The sequence below is a fragment of the Equus przewalskii genome, chromosome 7 (genome assembly GCF_037783145.1).
Source record: "Equus przewalskii isolate Varuska chromosome 7, EquPr2, whole genome shotgun sequence".
Taxonomy (NCBI): Eukaryota; Metazoa; Chordata; class Mammalia; order Perissodactyla; family Equidae; genus Equus; species Equus przewalskii.
In genome coordinates, this window is record NC_091837.1 from 23,403,466 (window position 1) to 23,422,467 (window position 19,002).

The window sequence follows — 19,002 nt, forward strand, 5'->3', positions numbered from 1 at the left end:
GTAACAAAGTACCACAAACTAAGTGACTGAGAACAACAGAAATTTATTGTCTCAAAGTTCTGGAGGCCAGAAGTCTGAAATCAAGGTGTGGGCAGGGGGACTGGCCCAGTGGCGCAGCAGTTACGTTTGCACGTTCCGCTTTGGCGGCCCGGGGTTCAGGGGTTCAGATCCTGGGTGCTGACATGGCACCGCTTGGCAAGCCATGCTGTGGTAGGCATCCCACGTATAAAGTAGAGGAAGACGGACACGGATGTTAGCTCAGGGCCAATCTTCATTAGCAAAAAAGAGGAGGATTGGCAGCAGATGTTAGCTCAGGGCAAATCTTCCTCAAAAAAAAAAAAAAAGGTGTCAGCAGGGCCATGCCCCCCTGAAGGCTATGGGAAGGATCTGTTCTAGTCCTCTCTCCTAACTTCTGTAGCCTCAGGCATCCCTTGGCCTGATGGCCATCTTCTCCCTGAGTCTCTGTACATCGTCTTCCCTCTGGGCATGTCTGTGTGTCCAAATTTCCCTGTTTTATAAGGACACCAGTCATATTGGATTAGAACCCACCGTAATGTTCTCATTTTAACTCGATTACCTCTATAAAGACCCTATCTCCAAATAAGGTCACATTCTGAAGTACTAGGGGTTAGGACTCCAATATATCTTTTTGGGGGAACACAGTTCAACCCGTAACAGTCCTTCTCCCCGATGTCAGGTGCTCAGTCTCTACAGTATAGCCTCCTTGGTCCTGTTTTGCTAAGGAGGATGCTAGATCTTCCAGGAAGATGTTGGTTTTTTTTTAAAGATTTTATTTTTCCTTTTTCTTCCCAAAGCCCCCCGATACATAGTTGTGTATTTCTAGTTGTGGCATGTAGGATGCCGCCTCAGCGTGGCTTGATGAGTGGCCCCATGTCCGCACCCAGGATTCTATCCGGTGAAACCCTGGGCTGACGCAGCGGAGCGCTCGAACTTAACCACTCAGCCACGGGGCCGGCTCCCCTTCCAGGAAGATGTTTACTCTTGCTGATACCTGGCCCTTTAAGAGATGCAATGATTCCTAAATCATGTATGCATTGACAAAATTTATCCCATTTTACTCCAAAATATATTGACAGATGTAACGCACCTCATATAGCCAAATCAATTTTGAAAAGGAGAACAAAGCTGAAAGACTTAGTTTACTTGACTTCAAGACTTATTTTAAAGCTAGAGTCATCAAGACAGTGAGTATTGGCATAAGAACAAAGAGAGCAATGGAATAGAATAGAGAGGCCAGAAACAGACCCTTGTGTGTAGAGTCTCTTGATTCTTGACAAAAATCTTCATGCATTTCAATGGGGAAACCTCCCTTCACTCAAAAATCTGTTTGAGATGGATCAGACTCCTAAACATACAAGCAAAAACTCTAAAGTTTTTTTAAAAATCTATGTTTTAGAGTTTTAAAACATAGGTGAATATCTTCATGACCTTGGGGTTGGCAATGATTTCTGAGCCAGGACACAAAAAGCACTAAGCCATAAAAGGCATAGGCACAAACACATGGACCTGGCAGTGGCTTCTGACCGGGGCAGGAGGGGTAAGAGAGAGCCTCCAAGCCTAGGAAGTGGGGAGCAGGAGGCAGGCAGCGGCTCCCCTGGACATGGTCTCTGAGCTCCAGGCCACAGAGTCATTCAGAGATCAACAGCAGAGTCCGCAAATGCTAATTCTGAATTTTGCAACCGGTGCCCTGACAATACCTAACTTTGTTTCCAGCTTCCTTCACCCAATTCTTTGACTCTGAAAACCTTCTGGATCATTCACTAAAGCTGCCTTCCATATGTCTTGTGGTGTTCGCACCAGGGCTGAGCGGCAGAGGGATTTCACACATTCTGGGTAACACATAGAGTCACAGGGAGGCCTGTGTCAGCTCCATAGAAGGACACCTATTGAACTGTTAGAAATAACCGGTACCGGGGGCCGGCCCTGTGGCCAAGTGGTTAAGTTCAAGAGCTCCGCTTCGGCGGCCCAGGGTTTCACCGGTTTGGATCCTGGGTGCGGACATGGCACCGCTCATCAGGCCATGCTGAGGCAGCGTCCCACATGCCACAACTAGAAGGACCCACAACTAAAAACACATAACTATGTAGCACGGGGCTTTGGGGAGAAAAAGGAAAAATAAAATCTTTAAAAAAAAAGAAATAACCTGGTACAGAAACGCATGGCTTCTGGAAGGAGTGAGCTTCCCATTCCCAGAGGTATATTAGCACTGTTCTGTAAAGGCACGAGCTCACGAACTGGTGGCTCTTTTTATTATCACTAACAGGAGTTTCAAGTCTTAGAGCAGTCAAGGGGGAGGCACAGATGGGGGAGGAAGCAGACAGAGGCAAGCAACCATGATGGGCTCTGACAAAGTACTCACTTTTTTTTTTTTGAGGAAGATTAACCCTGAGCTAACATCTGCTGCCGGATCGATCCTCCTCTTTTTGCTGAGGAAGACTAGCCCTGAGCTAACATCCATGCCCATCTTCCTCTACTTTATATGTGGGACACCTACCACAGCATGGCTTGCCAAGCAGTGTGTATGTCCACACCCAGGATCACAACTGGCGAAAGGGCTGCCGAAGCAGAATGTGTGAACCTAACTGCTGTGCCACCGGGCCGGCCCCCAGTACTTGCTTTTTAAACTGAAATGAAACTGGGGGATTCTTTGAGGGCTTATTGGGCAGGAAGAGGTAAGGGGGTTCCTCTTCAGCTGGGCATCAAATTTGTCCCTCCTCAAAATCTGCCTGGGGGAGGTGACTGGGTGTCTAACTTCAGGGTCCATGAACAGGTATTTGTAATATCTCCATTTTTGCTAAGAGGATTGGGGGCTCAGAGAGGTTAAGTAATTTGCCTGAGGTCAAACTGCAGCTGAGTAGCCAAGGGGGACAGCCAACCTTAACCACTACAAAGAGACTAAAAGCAGGGGCCGGCCCATGGTGGCCGAGTGGTTAAGTTTGCGCACTCCACTTTGGCGGCCCACGGTTTCGCCGGTTCGGATCCAGGGCATGGACATGGCACCGCTCATCAGGCCATGCTGAGGCATCCCACATGCCACAAGTAGAAGGACCCAGGACTAAAAATACACAACTATGTAGCCTGGGGCTTTGGGAAGAAAAAGGAAAAATAAAATCTTAAAAAAAAAGACTCAAAGTACTCAAAAACTAAAGCTCATCTGGTTCAGTGGTTCTCAAACTTCACCCAAAGAACTTGCTAAAAGTAAACTGCTTGAATGGGTTTTAGTAATTTGCATTTTAACAAAATATCTCTCAAAAAAAAACCAGAAAAAAACCCACAAAATGCCTCTGGAGGTTCATTCTGATGCAGGGGCAGCGGTGACTTCGGTTAAGCAGCAGACTCTGGGGACTCAAGTGGGTTTAATGTCCTGTACTCCCACTTACTGGCTCTCTGTACATTGTTCTCACCTGTAAGATGATGATAATACCATCGGTCCTTGTAAGGAATTCCTGAGTTCAATATAATATAGTCAATATAACAAAATAATAAACAATGAAACTATTCAATATCTTTAATATAATATATAGTAAATATACAACTTGTTTAATAACAAAGGGCTTAGAATAGTGCCGGTCATTGCTAAGTACTACCTGTTGTTTATTTTTATACCCCATGTGATGGGGCGCTTGCTTCCACCTTCCCGGGCAGTTCATGTCATCTTTGGTCAGCCCTGGGCTGTGCCTCCTGGCCACGGTGGTGGGCGCGGGATGCAGCATCACTTTCAGCTGGATCTCTATACTCTCATGCGCAGAGTGGGTTGAAAAATTCTCTCTGGCCTTTTCGGGTATAAACCCCCAAAGGCGGAGAGCAAACCTTCCTAGCCACTAGGGGGAGCCACACACAGCGCTTGGAGGCGCTGCGGGGTTGGGCAGCCTGGGTTCCAGTCCTGATTCTCCGCTGGCTTGTTTGGTGTCCTTTGGCAGGATGTTTTCTCTCTGGGGCCTCAGTTTCTCTGCTAAATAGGCGTTTGGGACGAGGTTGGTGCATCTCACGGTCCCAGCTGCTCTAACGAGGGTGGGGAGAGTTCCTAGCCCCTAGCCCTGCAGGGCACTAGGACTCCAGGGCAGGAAGCAGGGGTTGCCACCCGGATGCCTTCCCCTCAAGTCTGGAGAGCATTTTTATTTTTTCTGCTCAGTGCGGATGGTGGGATTCAAACGGCAGAGAAACAGGAGAGGGGAACGGCATGGTGCAGGCGCTGGAGAAAGGAAACCTGGCCCCATCCCCGCCCCAAAGCCCCCTGCTGAGTTGCCACGCCCAGATCCTATTGTTCCTTCCAAATCAGCAAATCTCTCCTTCCAGCTTCCAGCCTCCCCCTCTTCCAAACCTGCTGGCCTCCGTCAGGCCCCACTAGCTTTCAGATGTTGTGTGTACCCAATTCTGAGCTGGGATTTCTCGGAACCAAAGACATTTCATTATTTTATTCCTTGCCCATGTTTCTCTTGGGAGTCCCCAGTGAGCCAGACCCTGTGTAAGGCCCTGGGGTGATAGCGAAGTGATTTAAACAGACATGAACTTTGCTCTCAAGACATGCACAAACAGGTCAATACATAAATAAACTAGGTGATTTCAGATACTGTAGTGATCAGAACTATAAAGGAAATAAAACAGGGTGAGCTGATAGAGCATGAAATGGGGGCAACTTTAGACAGAGAGGGAAGGTCTCTTTAGAGGTGATATTTGAGCTAGGACACAGATGGTAAGTGGAAGGAGTTACAAGTGCCACCAAAGAAACAAGCCCAGTGGGGTTAGATTTCAAATTCCAAGTTCCCTATTCTTCATAAAAACACAGAGAAAGGCCTCTGGGGGAATCCTAGAGACTTTTGGGAGGAGGTGCCTTCAGTTTTTTCCCATAATGTGGGTGAATGGAGGGGCGCTCTCTACTGGTGACAAGAGTTAAATTTCAAATCACTGACCTGGAATGCCACATGCTTGTGACTTGACTCTGGGATAATTATGAGCTTCACTCATTTCTGTCTCTCCCACACTTATTCATTCAACAAATATTTAATGAGTCCCGAGTATGTGCCAAGCGATGTTCTAGATGCTGAAGGTAGAATTGCGAAACTGACAGTAAAGTCCCTGCCGTCCTGGAGCTCAGATCCTAGGGGACAGCTCCTAGCCCAGTACTCTACCTCTGCCCTCCGCTATTTCGCAGCTAAGTTGGCCTCCTGATGCTCCAACAGCCAGATACCGCTGCTTCAGGGTCTTTGCATCTGCTGTTCCCTTCCCCTCTGGAAAGCAGGTCCCTGGCTCTTCGCATTGCTGGCTCACGTCTCAGCTCAGATGTGACCAATTCAGAAAGTGTAAACTTACCTTATTTGTTTGTTTATTGTCTGTTCTCCCCACTAAAATGTAAGAGTCCATGAAGGTTACCATTTCCTGGAATCCTTCAGCCTCGCACTTCACAGGCGCACAGTAAACACTTGCTTTGAGCTTTCATTCACTCATTCAAAAAAACATTGGGGCCTGCCCAGTGGCGCAGTGGTTGTGTGCACGGTCGGAGGCTCTGCGGCCCGGGGGTTCCCCTGTTCGGATCCCAGGTGCGGACATGGCACTGCTTCACACCCATGCTGTGGTAGGCATCTCACAGATAAAGTAGAGGAAGATGGGCACGGATGTTAGCTCAAGGCTAGTCTTCCTCAGCAAAAAGAGGAGGATTGGCAGTAGTTAGCCCAGGGCTAATCTTTAGGGAAAAAAAAAAAAACCTTATCACATGCTGGCCAGCCTACTATGTGTCAGACGCTGGTGAACCGTAAATGAACGCATTGAACAAAACAGACCAAAAACCCCTGCCCAGAGCATTCTAATAATAAGATTGCAGCCTCTGCATCACCCACCCCCATTTCCTTGCTTTATTTTTTTTCTATACATTTACCACCTAAACTATTATAACTTACTCTTCAGTGTTTGTGTGTTGCCCCCCCTCCCCGAATGTAAGCTTCCTGAGGGCAGGGGACTTTGTCCACCTTGTTCACCACCCTATTCTGAGCGCCTAGAACAGTGCTGGCACCCAGGAGATGCTCAATAAGCAAAGACTAAATGAACTCTAGACCTCAGCTTGTTCTTTTTCCTGCAGAACTTGAGCCATCTTGTTCCAAAGGGGAAATGAGCCTCACGGGGCGCCCAGAGGTGACCTCAGGCGGGCCGACCCAGGAGTCCGAGCTCCGGGAGAAGGGCCGTCGGAGCAGCGGCGGAGACGGGAGGCCCCGGGGGCGCGAGCCCAGCGAGGCGTAGTGGCCTTGGACACTTCCAGGAAGGGGCGCCAGCGCTCGTGGCGCCGAGCGGGTGTTGTGGGCGGTGCTGGCCGACGAGACGGATCACGTGACTCGAGCCGGCACCGCCCACCTCCTCTGGGCGGGGCGTCGGGGTGGGCGGGGGCGCATGCAAATCAGCCTGGGGCGGCAGCCAATCGCGGCGCGCGCCGAGGGTCCGGGCCCCGGGATCCGGACGCTGGCTCGCGCGCAGGCTCGCGTTGCAGCCTCCCCGGGCTTTTGCAAGAGGCGCGGCGGGGCTGCGAGCTGGCGCTGCAGGCGCGGTGACGATCTCGTCGTTGTCGTCGGCGCCCGGCCACGGGAGGCCGGCCCCGCGCGGGGGCAGGCGGTCGCTGCCTCAGGCGGAGGCGGAGGTGCGGCGTGGGGTGGGGGCCGCCGCCTTCGCAGGCGCCCGGGCCAGCCCGCGCCTCTGCAGCGTGCTCCATGCATCCGGAGCCCGCCCCGCCCCCGAGCAGCAACAGCCCCGAGCTTCCCCTCAGCGGCGGCGGCGGCAGCAACAGCGGCAGCCGCCGGAGCCGGCGCCGCAGCGGGGACGGGGAGCCCCCGGGGTCGTCACCGCCGCCGCCGCCGCCGCCGCCGCCTCCTCCTCCTCCTCCTCCTGCAGTCACCTACCCGGACTGGATCGGCCAGAGTTACTCCGAGGTGATGAGCCTCAACGAGCACTCGATGCAGGCGCTGTCCTGGCGCAAGCTCTACTTGAGCCGCGCCAAGCTGAAAGCCTCCAGCCGGACCTCGGCTCTTCTCTCTGGCTTCGCTATGGTGAGCTCGGGCCGCCCTGCCCTGCCCCCTCTCCTGTCCTGGTTGTTCCCTCCCGCAGCCCCGATGGGGCCCACAGGGGAGCAGGCGGGCTGGGGTGAGGGGAAGAGCTGGGAGAAGACTCATGGACCCTGGACGGGACCAGAGGTGTTGGACGTGAGCACAGATGAGCGACAAGTGATACCCGATTTGGGAAATTGGGAGGGTGACAAACCATACAAATGTCCAGGGTTGAGGGGCTCAGGTGCCTTCAGATGTGCAAGCTCGATGCAGCAAGGAGAGAGAAACAGCAGGATCCTCGAAGTAGATGTGCAAGAAGACCGTCCCACATATGTTCAGGGAGAAAGGAGGGACACAAAGGGTCTGATCTCCTTGGGAGCAGGTGTCAGGAGGTGGGAAGAGAGGGACCTCTGAGCTGTCTGTCTTGTACCCCCACACTTGAGGTCAGAAGAGGCTGGCCATGTTCTTTTATTACCTGGTAGAGGGGATTTCCTGACACCCTTTCTCCCACCGCATTTTCCGAGAGCCTGAGCCTGCTGTGCTGACAACCACTCCTCACTTTCAGTTTCTTCCCCAGAAACTTGCCACTGAGTCACTGGGTGTGGGGGAGGAGGGTGGGACATGTTCCTGTTGAATGGGCTCTTTCTTGATTTAGGGGGTTGGCATAGTTTCCTCTCCCCTTGCCCTGCTGAGCTAGAGTAGAAACAAGCCTCTGATGGGTGGGATGGGTGAGACACAGGTTGGGCGGAGAAGTGGCCTTGGGGATGCCTTAAGGCCTGGAATCTTGGAATCTTGGGACTAGGCCCTACGTAACAATTGATTATTATCACTTTCTTGGTGACATCAGCCCTCTTGAATGGGGTCAGCCCCCCCCACCCAAGGTCTCTAGCCTAGAGCTCTCCTCCCTTTCCCAGTGATTGAGCTGAGCCCTTGGCCTTGAGGGAGGGCGTGGCTGCACCCTTCTGTTTTCTTGGGAAGGGAGTGTGTCTGGTCCTCTCGCTGAGTTCTACAAACAAGTGGGCCGGTGCAGTGGAGCCTGAACTTTTTAGAAAGCCTGAGCAGGCACAGAGCACACCAGCCACAGTGGAAAGGCCAGGTGACCGGGTGTGGAGAAGAGCTCTCCCAGCCCTGCCACTTGCTGCTTGTGTGACCTCAAGCAGAGCCCTCTCTGGGCCTTGATTTCTGAATCTGTAAGTGAAGGCTGCTGCTCAGAAGTTTCTCTGACTTTAAGAATTAAGTTGAGGGAGCCCTTGAGAGGGGGTGAGATTGTGTGTGTGTGCATGTGCAAGGGAGTGGGAGTCTAGTTTTTGGTTTAGGTCAATATGATGAATTCCATCCTATGTTCTGTCAGTCCCAGATCCTGTGCCACCCATCTCTGCCTTGTGCCTGAAGAATCTCAAAGAATAGCTGACATTTACCATGCACCTGCTGTGTACTAGACACTGCATAGGTTCCTTAACTTCCATACTCCTCAGCCACCCTTTTGAGGTGAGTCTTGTCATGGGACTGCCCGAAGGCCACCCAGCTAGTCTGCTGGAGGGAGATTTGAACCCGGCTCTGCTGGCATCCAGAACTCAGTTAGGCTCTTGTGCCATTTGTGGTGTATGGAGCTCTGATTGATATCCAGCCAGGGACATGTTAGGACCAGGCCTTCTAGGGAGTGAGACATGGAGCAGAAAAGTTTCTTTTAAACAAAATAAAATTTTATGTTTTGGGGGAAGGGAGAGGAAGGGAGTGACATCAGCAATTGTCAGCTCCCCGCAGCAGCGCTCTTCAGGTGCCATGCCTGTTCCCTTTTTCTTGGGATCGTAAATTCATAGCTGCCCAGGCCCCCTCCCACTCCAGGAGAAGTGAGGACCCTGCCTTCTTGAGTCTTGTCTTCCTCCCGAAGAAGCCAGGCCTTTTAATCAAATGTCACCTCCCTCTTCCTCTTGCTAAAAACAGTGTGAGGAGGCAGGGGCAGCCAGCGACTTTGGGTGGGCCTTGGCTCACCCAGACTGTCTCTTGGGGACCTTTACTTTCCCCAGCCAGGGTGGAGAAGGCTTCCTGGCTCCAAGATGGAATCCCCAAAGTTCTGCCAGCAGGGAAGGGCCGAACCCCGTGACAGCCTCCATTCTAGTGAAGCAGTTACAAGAGGTAACTGCGTTTGCCATCAGTCTGGAAATCAATGAGAAAGATGGGGTTCGGGTAGAGAGTGGGGCTCAGCAGGGTAGGTGTGCCCATGCCCCACCCCCGCCGCAGACACCCAGCTTTGTGAGTGAGCCTCCGAGAGGAAGGGGTGCTGCACAGCCCAGTGCCATGGAAACAGAGTGAGCAAGTTTCCTGGACTGCTCCCCTTTAGCCTGTGAGTCAGCACAAACAACTTCCTGCCCCCGGAGGGCTTCCTTCCTAGAGACCTGGAAAACCAGAGGAACTGAGGTGACTTTTGATCTCCAGGGTGTGGGGGAGTTGGTGTGGATGGGAGGCTCACCTGCTCACCAGGTGAGATGGAGGGAAAATCTCCCAAGAGCCTGGAGGGGATTGACCCCCACCACCACCACCGTGGGTGGAAGGGCCTGGCAATGGGATCTCAGACAAGCAGCTTTACTCTTTGGGGGCCAGTTTTCTCATGTGTACGAAGGGGGCACAGATCCTCTTCCTTCATGGACTTACATAAGGATTCATTAGGAGGCCAGATTGGGCCCACGAAGGGTTGAGGAATTTCCAGGATCTGATGGTGTATACCTTAGCTGGCCCTCTACTGTGCAGACAAGATTCCCGCTCCTGACAGCATTTCTAGAAACAATAGGCCTTGTCTGGGCTCAGCATTGATTCCAATGAAAGATACAAAACCGGGGGCCCTGGATGAGCACAAGATCAGCATCCTGCACCCTTGAGCCGAGGGTGCTGTCATGGACTATGATCCATGCCGTCCGTGCCTCAGTTTACCTCTCAGTGAGAGGCAGCCAGCCTCAGCTTGGCCGTGTGCCCTACAGGACCGTGGCAAGCACGCATGGCCATCTTGGTTAGCTGGGGAGGGCAGGGTGTAATGTTAGCCTAAGCAGAAGATAATTGGGAAGGTCAGCCTGCTGCTGTAAACAAAATGCCTTCCACGACCTGGGATCAATTATTTTTGGATTATCTGCCTCCTCAAGTTCTCTGCCCGCTAGCACCCTTTTGTTCCCAGGTTCCAGAGCAGGTTTAGAAGTTTCTTGGAATTTCTGTTGAAAATGAGTTGGAAGGAAGAACTCAAATCATAAGACACTGAGCCTGTGACGTGTTCGGAGTTTGGTGGGCATGGAAGTGAGAGTAAGAAGTTACCAATCACGTTGCTGATACTAATGGTAATCATTGCTGTTGATAACTGGGCTCATGCAGTAGGCTCGCTGCTGTGCAAAGTATTGTTGACCCGTCTCGTGAGGGTAGGTGCTCATCCTAGGTGAGTGACGTCCTCACGGTTACCTGGCTGGTAAGCTGCTGAGCTCTGGCCTGTAGTGTAGCCCCGTTGCTAGAGGAGAGGAAGCATCGGAGTTGGGTAGGGCGGAGCTGGGGGGCTCCAGTGTGGGAGAGCAAAGTAAGACAGCTTGGGTTCAGATCTGGCTCTACCATTTACAACAGTGAGACCCTGGGGAAGCCACTTAATGGCTCTGGGCCTCAGTTTCCTCATCTGTAAAATGGGGGTAATAATAGTATCAACTTCATAGGTTTGGTGTGAGGATTCACTGATTTAGCATTTGCAGAGCACTTAGAATATCCCTGGCCTGAGTACCCGGGGAACTTAATTACCTTTGTTCCCATGGTGTTGGGACTGCCATTATAAGGGTTAACTGATTGGGAAGAATGATTCCAGCTAAGCCTTGAGGGTGGTAGAGGTAGGGCTTGAGGAAGAGCCCCTGATCAGAGGAGGTGTCTGGGACAAAGTCACAAAGATGAGAAATTATAGGGTCTCAGGGAAGGGCAGAGGGGCTGATGTGGCTGTAGCTGAGGGTGTGTAGGGAGTAGTAGAGAAAGATGAGTCTAGCCAGGCAAGATAGTGGAGGGCCTTGCCTAGCTGTTTAGGAAGTTTGAACTCTTGTATTGGCAATGGGGAGCCATTGAAGGTTTTGGAGCAGAGGAGTTACATGATGAATTCTGGGATAATGATGATGATGTTGCTGAACACCAGGCATGAGTCTGGACCCTTTTCTTTCATTCCTTTTTTTTTCTTTTTTAGAGTTTATTTTTTCCTTTTTCTCCCCAAAGCCCCCCGGTACATAGTTGTATATTCTTAGTTGTGGGTCCTTCTAGTTGTGGCATGTGGGATGCCACCTCAGCATGGCTTGATGAGCAGTGCCATGTCCACGCCCAGGATCCAAACTGGCGAAACCCTGGGCCACCGCAGTGGAGCGTGCAAACTTAACCACTCAGCCACAGGGCCAGCCCCCTTTTCTTTCATTCTTATTGAATCATCAGAAGGCTCTTAAAGTCGTGTACTATAGATAGAAAATCTAAGGCTCATAGAGGTGAAGATCACCCAGCTAGTAGAATTCAAGCCCTGGTCTGTCTGACTTGGAACCTTTTCTGCTCAACCAAGCTCTCACCCGTCACCTTAGCTGGTCGGCAACTGGGCCTTTGAAGTCTTCTGGGTGTGCGGCTCTGCACTCCGGGCTGTGTAGAAACGGAATTTTGCTGAATGCCCTGAGGGGAGGACACTCCCTGCCTAGCTGAGAAGCCTCTTGTAAAACTTCACAAGTGCCTGGTGGTGCATTTCTAGAACTTTCCACTGGGATCTGTGTTGAGCTCTGCTGGTTGCTGGGTCCAGGGCTGGTGAAGGAGAAAGCTAAGGCTTCCCCAGGTGGCCTATGGCAATCGGTGCTGGGGAGAGGAGGAGCTCCCTTGGAGAAATAAAACTGAGAACATTTAAACAGAAGCCAGGAGGTTTCTCCCTGATAGGCCTTCTGGGGAGCCTTAAATGTGTTCCCTAGCAGGGACCTCTCAAACTGATAGGGCCACACGCTGTTTTCTTCAGAGGAGAATTTCCTGGGCCTGTGATTTCACAGCCTTCTTCGGGAGCATGGTTCTAATGTAGGAGTCGGCCACCCTTTTCTGGGAAGGGCCGGATAGTAAATATTTTCAGCTTTGCAGGCCACACAGTCTGGGTGGTAACTGCTCAATTCCACCATTTTAGCTCAAAAGCAGCCACAACTGATAGGTAAATGAATGGACGTGGCTGTGTCCCAATAAAACTTTATTTACAAGAGCTTCATTCTTCAGGCTGCAGTTTGCCAACCCCTGGTCTAAGCGGTGGTCTCCAAACTTTTGAGTGCACACCCTCCCCAAAGATTGTTCATGCTAGCCTCAGTATTTGTACGCGTATGTATTACATGTTATGTGTCTGTGTACGTATATATAATACATATTATGTATGATATGTGTGCTCTAATCAAACATCATGTGCATTAAAACATACATAAAAATACAACATTGCAAAGTTGAAAAGATGAGCTAAATAATGTCATTAGAAGCTCTGATACGGTCTTCTGATTTCCAGTGGGTCACACAGGATTTAGAGACCCGGGGCTGAAATACCTATAAGTAAGGTTTATTCCTTCAACGATCTTTTCCTGAGGTCCCTAGTGGGACAAGGTCCAGCTCTAGTTGCTGGAGAAACAAAGGGAAGTGGAGCAGAGTGGAAGCAGACCTGTAATTATGTCTTTAGAGCACGTTTGTTTGGTAAGTGCGATAGTGGAGGAGCATAATTGAAGGTCGCTTATCACAGTCCGAAAATACTTATTTGCCTAAATGCTTAGTGTCTGCCATCCTCCCTGGGGCAGGAATTTTGCTGTCTGACTTCCTGCTTTCTCTCCAGCAGAGCCACAAGGTCCTCCAGGCAAAACTGACGAAGTCAGAATTAGCAGATGAAGAGAAAGTCTAGGCTTGTTCTCCCCCCAACCCCCCAGCTGCAGGTTCAACTTAGTGGCTTATGACATAAATTCAGTGAGTCACAACCAGCGTTGGGTCTTGGTTTAAATGAAACAAGAATGGAATGAAATAAAAAACAGCATGCATGGAGTGTTGTAAGAATAGGCTGCTATTAGTGGGCTTTCAGGATAAATATTATTTGGGGAAGCTTTTGTTTCTCTTATGCATGTGCGCGTATCTATTTCTAGAAACTTTTGGAGTACTGGACTGCAGTGGTCAAAGAGTCTGTAAACCTCTGGACTATGCCTCAATCCCCTCTTAATAGACGGTTTGCATTTGAGATGGGCTGGCAGGCTCAGACGGCCCTGCGTGACCCTGGGTGATTGCGGCTTGGCGGCCCTTGTGTGCCAGGCTGCAGCCACCCACCCTCCTAAAGACTGAACCAGAGAAGCCTGGGCTTGGGAAAGGAGACTTGTGTCTCCCAGCTGTGGGCCCTGGGGTCAGGCTGGGCGTGGGAGGGCTGCCTCAGAAGGGCCTGGACTTCCAGGCAGGCGCCAGGTGGCCGGGGTCTCCGTAGAGCCCAGCAGGAGTGAGGAGAGGTGGTTGGCATTTGGGCGTGGTGGGCAAATGCCTGGCAAAGCCAGCCAGGCCCTACCCTTTGCAAAATCACGTGACCCTCTTCTTGGCTCATGCTTGAAAATTGGCATCCCCAAGTCCCCTGTTGGGGGGGTTCTTAGACAAGCGTGAGGTGGGGCTGGCAGTCTTTTGCCCTTCCTACCCCTTTAGGACCTGTGTGGCCAGGTTCAAAGAGGCCCGTGGCCGGCTGGGAGCTGTTTATTTTATTTTGGGTTAACGGGCCCAGCGCTCCAGCTATATTTACCTTGCGAGGCTGCTTGCAATCTGATCTGATCTCTCTGGGACTCAGCTGGGGCCCTGGGAGTCGCCTGCCAGATTCCGTGAGGCCCCCAACTTTACTCTCTATATCCGGGGGGAGATTTCCCAAGCGGGAAGCATTCTGGAAAAAGCAGTGGCTTTTATTCCTGTGAACACTTTTCATCAGGATCCAGGATACGTGCCATCCGTTCCTTTCTTCTCATTCTGAACCATTCCTTTCCGAAGCCCCATGGCGCTGAGCTTGGTCCTACAGCCAGCCTGTGTGGTCGAAGTTCCAGAATTGTAGGGTCCTGCGAGGGTGATGGGGTTTCTTCCAGAGCACAGCAGCAGGCCCCTTCCCTGTCCTCAGAGGGCCCAGCGTCACAGGCTGAGCCCCCCAGTCCAAGACCTCAGGGAAGGCTGGCCCGTTCTGGTGTCCCCAGGCCAGGTGTGTGTTGGCAGCTATGTTTTCTGGCCCTGGAGCCTGTGGGTGTGACGAATGGTGTGTAAAGGGGGTGGTTTCAGTCCTGCTGAGGTGGCCGTCTGGCCAGGTGTGGTTTGGGGCTCGAGTTCTCCTAGTGCCCGACGTTTGCAGCTGGGGCAGCCTCAGAATGGAGCAGGTGAGGCCCAGAGTGGGGGTCCGAGACCCACACCCATCCCAAGGGGTGGAACATGGGCACATGGGGTCTGCTCTCTCCAGCCTGAGCTGAGGGCATCCAGGGGCTATTTCTCTCCCACTTCAAGCTCCGTGTTTTTTTTCTTAACTAAGATTTGTTGAGTGCCTCCTGTGGGCCGGCCCTGTGTTAAACAGTTACATGTCAAGACCTCATGTCATCTCCTCAGCAACTGCCTTAGTGCATGTGGGTGCTTTAACAGAATCCCACAGTCCCACAGCAGACATGTATTTCTCACAGTGCTGGAGGCTGGAAGATCCAGGGGCGGGCTTCCTGGTTCATAGACGCTGTTCACTCTCTGTGTCCTCACATGGCAGGAGAGGCGAGGGAGCTCCCTGGAGTCTCTCTGATAAGGGCACTAATCCAATCTTGAGGGCTTCACCCTCATGACCTAATCACACCATCACACTGGGGGTTAGGATTTCAGTGTGTTAGTTTTGGGGGGACACAGACATTTAGTCTGTGGTAGCAACCATGTGAGGGAAGTACTGTTCCCCCCTTTGCACACAAGCTTTCCAGCCAGGTGGACTTGAGTTCAGATCCTCCGCTCAGCAGCAGTGTAGCCTTTGGCACTGCCAGCCTCCCCTCTCTGAGCCTCAGTTTCTTCATTTGTAAAAGAAGACTAATGATGTTGCTGATAATCGCTGACACTTTATTAAGCTTATTATATGCCAGGTCTTGTTTTAAGGGCTTTGTATGCATTGATTCATCTTATATCAACCACAAGAAGTAGGCCCTTGTTGTATATGTGGAAGCTGTGGCACAGAGTGGTTGAAATACTTGTCCAAGGTCACCAGCTTTGTAAGTAGAGGAGCCAGTTTACTCTTCATGGCTATATAGAGGGAGCGGTTCCAGGTGAGGGAACAGGGTGGGAGCATTACCTGTATGTGTCCCCCCCTATATATACCCCCAGCGGCCAGCTCAGGGCCTGATGCACCTGACGGATCCCGACGTTTCCGGTGAGTGAATAAATAGCCAGTGGAGCAGGGGCAGCCAAGCAGCAGGCTCTCCTGCCTGTCCCTTCTCTGGTTTCAGGTTCCGGGGCAGCAGGCCAAAACAGGAAGAGGAAGTGCTGGGGGTGGGGAGGTGGCAGGAGGCACGCGCTGCTGGGGTTGCCCCCCTTTTCCAGTGTGGGCAGCCCGGGGGACAGAGACCAAGGGGCCTTGGGATGCGGCCCTTAACTCTCCGTGCCCTGTGGCCGGCCCTGACGCCCTGTGTCCCTCACCCGAACATACTAAGAATTCTCAGCGTTGGCTTGAGGCCATGAATGATCTTAAAAGAGGTTGAAATCCTAATGGCACAGCCCCGGATTTATATGAGCTTGAAACATTTCGTAAACTCCTGGGCTGTAAAGTTACACAATCATCACTTGTGGGAATTCCTAGGCAAAGTCTGTGGATGTCATTGGAACTGTCAGAAAAGACCTATGAATATATACGCCTGGGTGTTCTAAGGAGCGTGTCCCTTATTTTCACCAGGTTCTCAAAGGTCTTGGACCCCAAATCAGCTCTACACTGTGACCTTAATCTCGGCATGTCCCCTCCTTTTGCAGATATGAGGGGAGGGTCTCACCCAAGGTCACAGGGAAGCGCAGGGGTGGTTCCGGCACCAGAACCCAGGCCTGCCGGTTTGGCCCTGGTGTTCTCTCAGCCCAGGCGTGCCCCTCCAGCAGGAGGGTAGAAACCCCAGAGGATTCGAGATAGAGACAGCGGGATTGGGGATGGCGTTTCTAAACTGAATAATAATCATAATAAAGTGAACTTTCACTGAAGGTTTACTCGGTGCGAGGCACTAAGTTTTACGTGTATTGACTCAATCCTCACAACAACCCTCAGTCATGTATTCTCTTGTATACTCATGTATAAAATTATTCTCATTTTATAGATGAGGAAACTGAGGCCCAGCAAGTCAAAGGAACTTGCCAGAGTCACACAGCCTAATAAAGAGCAGAGGAGTCAGGGTTCAAAGCCAGGCAGCCTGGCTCCAGAGCCTGTGCGCCTAACCACTGCCCACACTGCCTCTCCGGGCCCTAGGAAGGGTGCGGAGGTACAAGACATGAAAGAGAACCGGGTCAGGCGTCACGGGCAGAAGGAGAGCTGGTGGGGAAGGAAGGGGCCCACTTCCCTCCCAGGAGTAAGCAGAGATCAGGGCAGGCCGGTGTGGGGCTGGCGTTAGACCTCCCGCTCTGAGCCTGGCACATACGGAGCAAACACTATCCTGAGTGGTATTGCCGTTGGCGCTGGCTGCCTCAGTCCTTCCTGCCCCGGCAGGCTGACCCTGGCAGTGTGCCCACTGCCCGCTGCTCCCGGCCCGGATCTGATGAGCTGGCTCCTTCACATGGGGGTATTTCGCAAGGCCCAGGTGAGAAGCAGCGGGTAGTGGGCCCGGAGCATGCATGTGGTGACCCTGGATCCACGGGTCTCAGGGAACTGGGGAGCAGCCAGTGCATCAGTCCTGGGGTCCTGAGCCCAGAGCCGGGACTGGGGGAGGAGATGGCCCCAGGGCTTGTCCGCACAGGCGGCTGGAGCCCTTCTCTTCTGGGAAGCCTCACCTGGTTCCTTGTTGGTTGGTGCACTGTGTTCTCAGAAAGGGCCTAGGTGTGACCTGGGAGGGCCTTCATCTCTCCCCCAACCGCAGGGTGTGAAGGAGAAGCCTCTGCTTGGGAATGGGAGTGGGGGCCAACAGGGAATGGGTTGGTGGTTGCTTTTTTAATGCAGACTTTTTTTATCATCATAAAAATATACATAAAACTTAGCATTTTAACTATTTGTGGTGGTTGGTTTGTAATACGTGGCTGGGTGGTAATTGTAGTGCTTACTATTTGGGAAGCATTTACCATGTACCAGGAGCTCTCGTTTAATTGTTAAATGATATCCCTATTTTACAAAGAAGAAAGCTGAGGTTCAGAGAGGTTCAGCGACTTTCCCAGGGACACACAGCTAGTGAGTGGCAGAACTGGGATTCAAATCCAAGCAGCCTGGGCTCCAAGCCTGCTTTCTTCACCAATACTTTCAGCCGCTTCTCAGCCTCAAGTGGGTGGGTCTTATTCTCCCCATTATAGAGATATGGAAACTGAGGCTCAGAGATGCCAAGTGACTTACCCAAGGTCTCAGAGCTTGATGGGAGGAGAGCCAGGATTTGAGTGCAGCTCTGTGGGCTGTGACCATCCTGATGCTTAGCCCGCTCTCCCCTTCTCCCAGGTGGCGATGGTGGAGGTGCAGCTGGATGCTGACCACGACTACCCGCCCGGGCTGCTCATCGCCTTCAGCGCCTGCACCACGGTCCTGGTGGCCGTGCACCTGTTTGCGCTCATGATCAGCACCTGCATCCTGCCCAACATCGAGGCGGTGAGCAACGTGCACAACCTCAACTCAGTCAAGGAGTCGCCGCACGAGCGCATGCACCGCCACATCGAGCTGGCCTGGGCCTTCTCCACTGTCATAGGCACGCTGCTTTTCCTGGCCGAGGTCGTGCTGCTCTGCTGGGTCAAGTTCTTGCCCCTCAAGAAGCAGCCGGGCCAGACGCGGCCCACCAGCAAGCCCCCAGCTGACGGGGCAGCTGCCAACGTCAGCAGCAGCGGCATCACCCCGGGCCAGGCCGCAGCCATCGCCTCGACCACCATCATGGTCCCCTTCGGCCTGGTCTTTATCGTCTTTGCTGTCCACTTCTACCGCTCACTGGTCAGCCATAAGACGGACCGACAGTTCCAGGAGCTAAACGAGCTGGCCGAGTTCGCCCGCTTGCAGGACCAGCTGGACCACAGAGGGGACCACCCCCTGACGCCCGGCAGCCACTATGCCTAAGCCCTCCCAAGTGTGGGTACTTCAAAGCTTTGGCCTTACGCCCTTCCCCACGACCTTGTCCTGCACCAGCCTCAAGGACAGCCTGCACACGGGGCTGGGTTTTCATCAGAGGGCAGAGTGGAGGGAAGAGGCTTCATTTTTTAAGAGAAATTACTGCACTTTGAAACTTTCCTCTAAGAGAATAAGCACTTCCTGTTCTTCCAGCTCCAGGTTCACCTCCTGTGAGGAGGCCACCGGTGGGAGCCAGAACGGGGACAAACACTCCCTTTGTCCCTCCTCCTCCCCCGTGCCAGTGCCACCTGGATGCCTCCTGTCCTTTCCATCTTGACCCCTCCCTCCCCGTTCAGCATCGAGTGTGTGCGTGCGTGTGTGTGTGTGAACACATAAATATACTCACAAGGGACGCCTCCTCTTGTGTCTGTATCTGTTGGGTCTCGACTGCCTGGTACTATTTCTCATGGTGCCCCAATCAGGTGAGCCTCTGAGCAGATTTTTTCAAGATTTTATTTCAAGAAATTTCAGAACTATGCAAAAGTTGCATGAATAGTAACTGAAATATGTGTGTGTGTGTGTGTATATATATATATATAGTCAATTCTTATTCACAGTAGTTCTGTTCTATAAAATCACTGTGAACGCTGAATTAGTGGATATTGAACCACTGCTCCTAAGGGAAATACGGGGTTAGGTTCCTGCCAGCCTCTAGTTACATTTTTGTCAACCGAT

General features: G+C 52.1%; 1 protein-coding gene across 1 annotated transcript; it reads left to right on the forward strand.

The window, feature by feature from the left end:
- Positions 1-6,477: 6,477 nt before the first annotated feature.
- Positions 6,478-18,685, forward strand: LOC103541373 (calcium release-activated calcium channel protein 1). The gene is made up of 2 exons (XM_008508178.2): positions 6,478-7,049; positions 17,674-18,685. Exons 1-2 carry the CDS (start codon positions 6,714-6,716, stop codon positions 18,274-18,276), a joined length of 939 nt encoding a protein of 312 aa, XP_008506400.2. The 5' UTR covers positions 6,478-6,713; the 3' UTR covers positions 18,277-18,685.
- The last annotated feature ends 317 nt before the right edge of the window (positions 18,686-19,002 follow it).

Excerpts from the sequence above, each read along its gene's own strand:
- LOC103541373 (XM_008508178.2), top strand. The coding sequence starts at position 6,714 with ATGCATCCGGAGCCCGCCCCGCCCCCGAGCAGCAACAGCCCCGAGCTT. Across the intron at positions 7,050-17,673 it reads TTCTCTCTGGCTTCGCTATG|GTGGCGATGGTGGAGGTGCA; the intron begins GTGAGCTCGGGC and ends CCCTTCTCCCAG.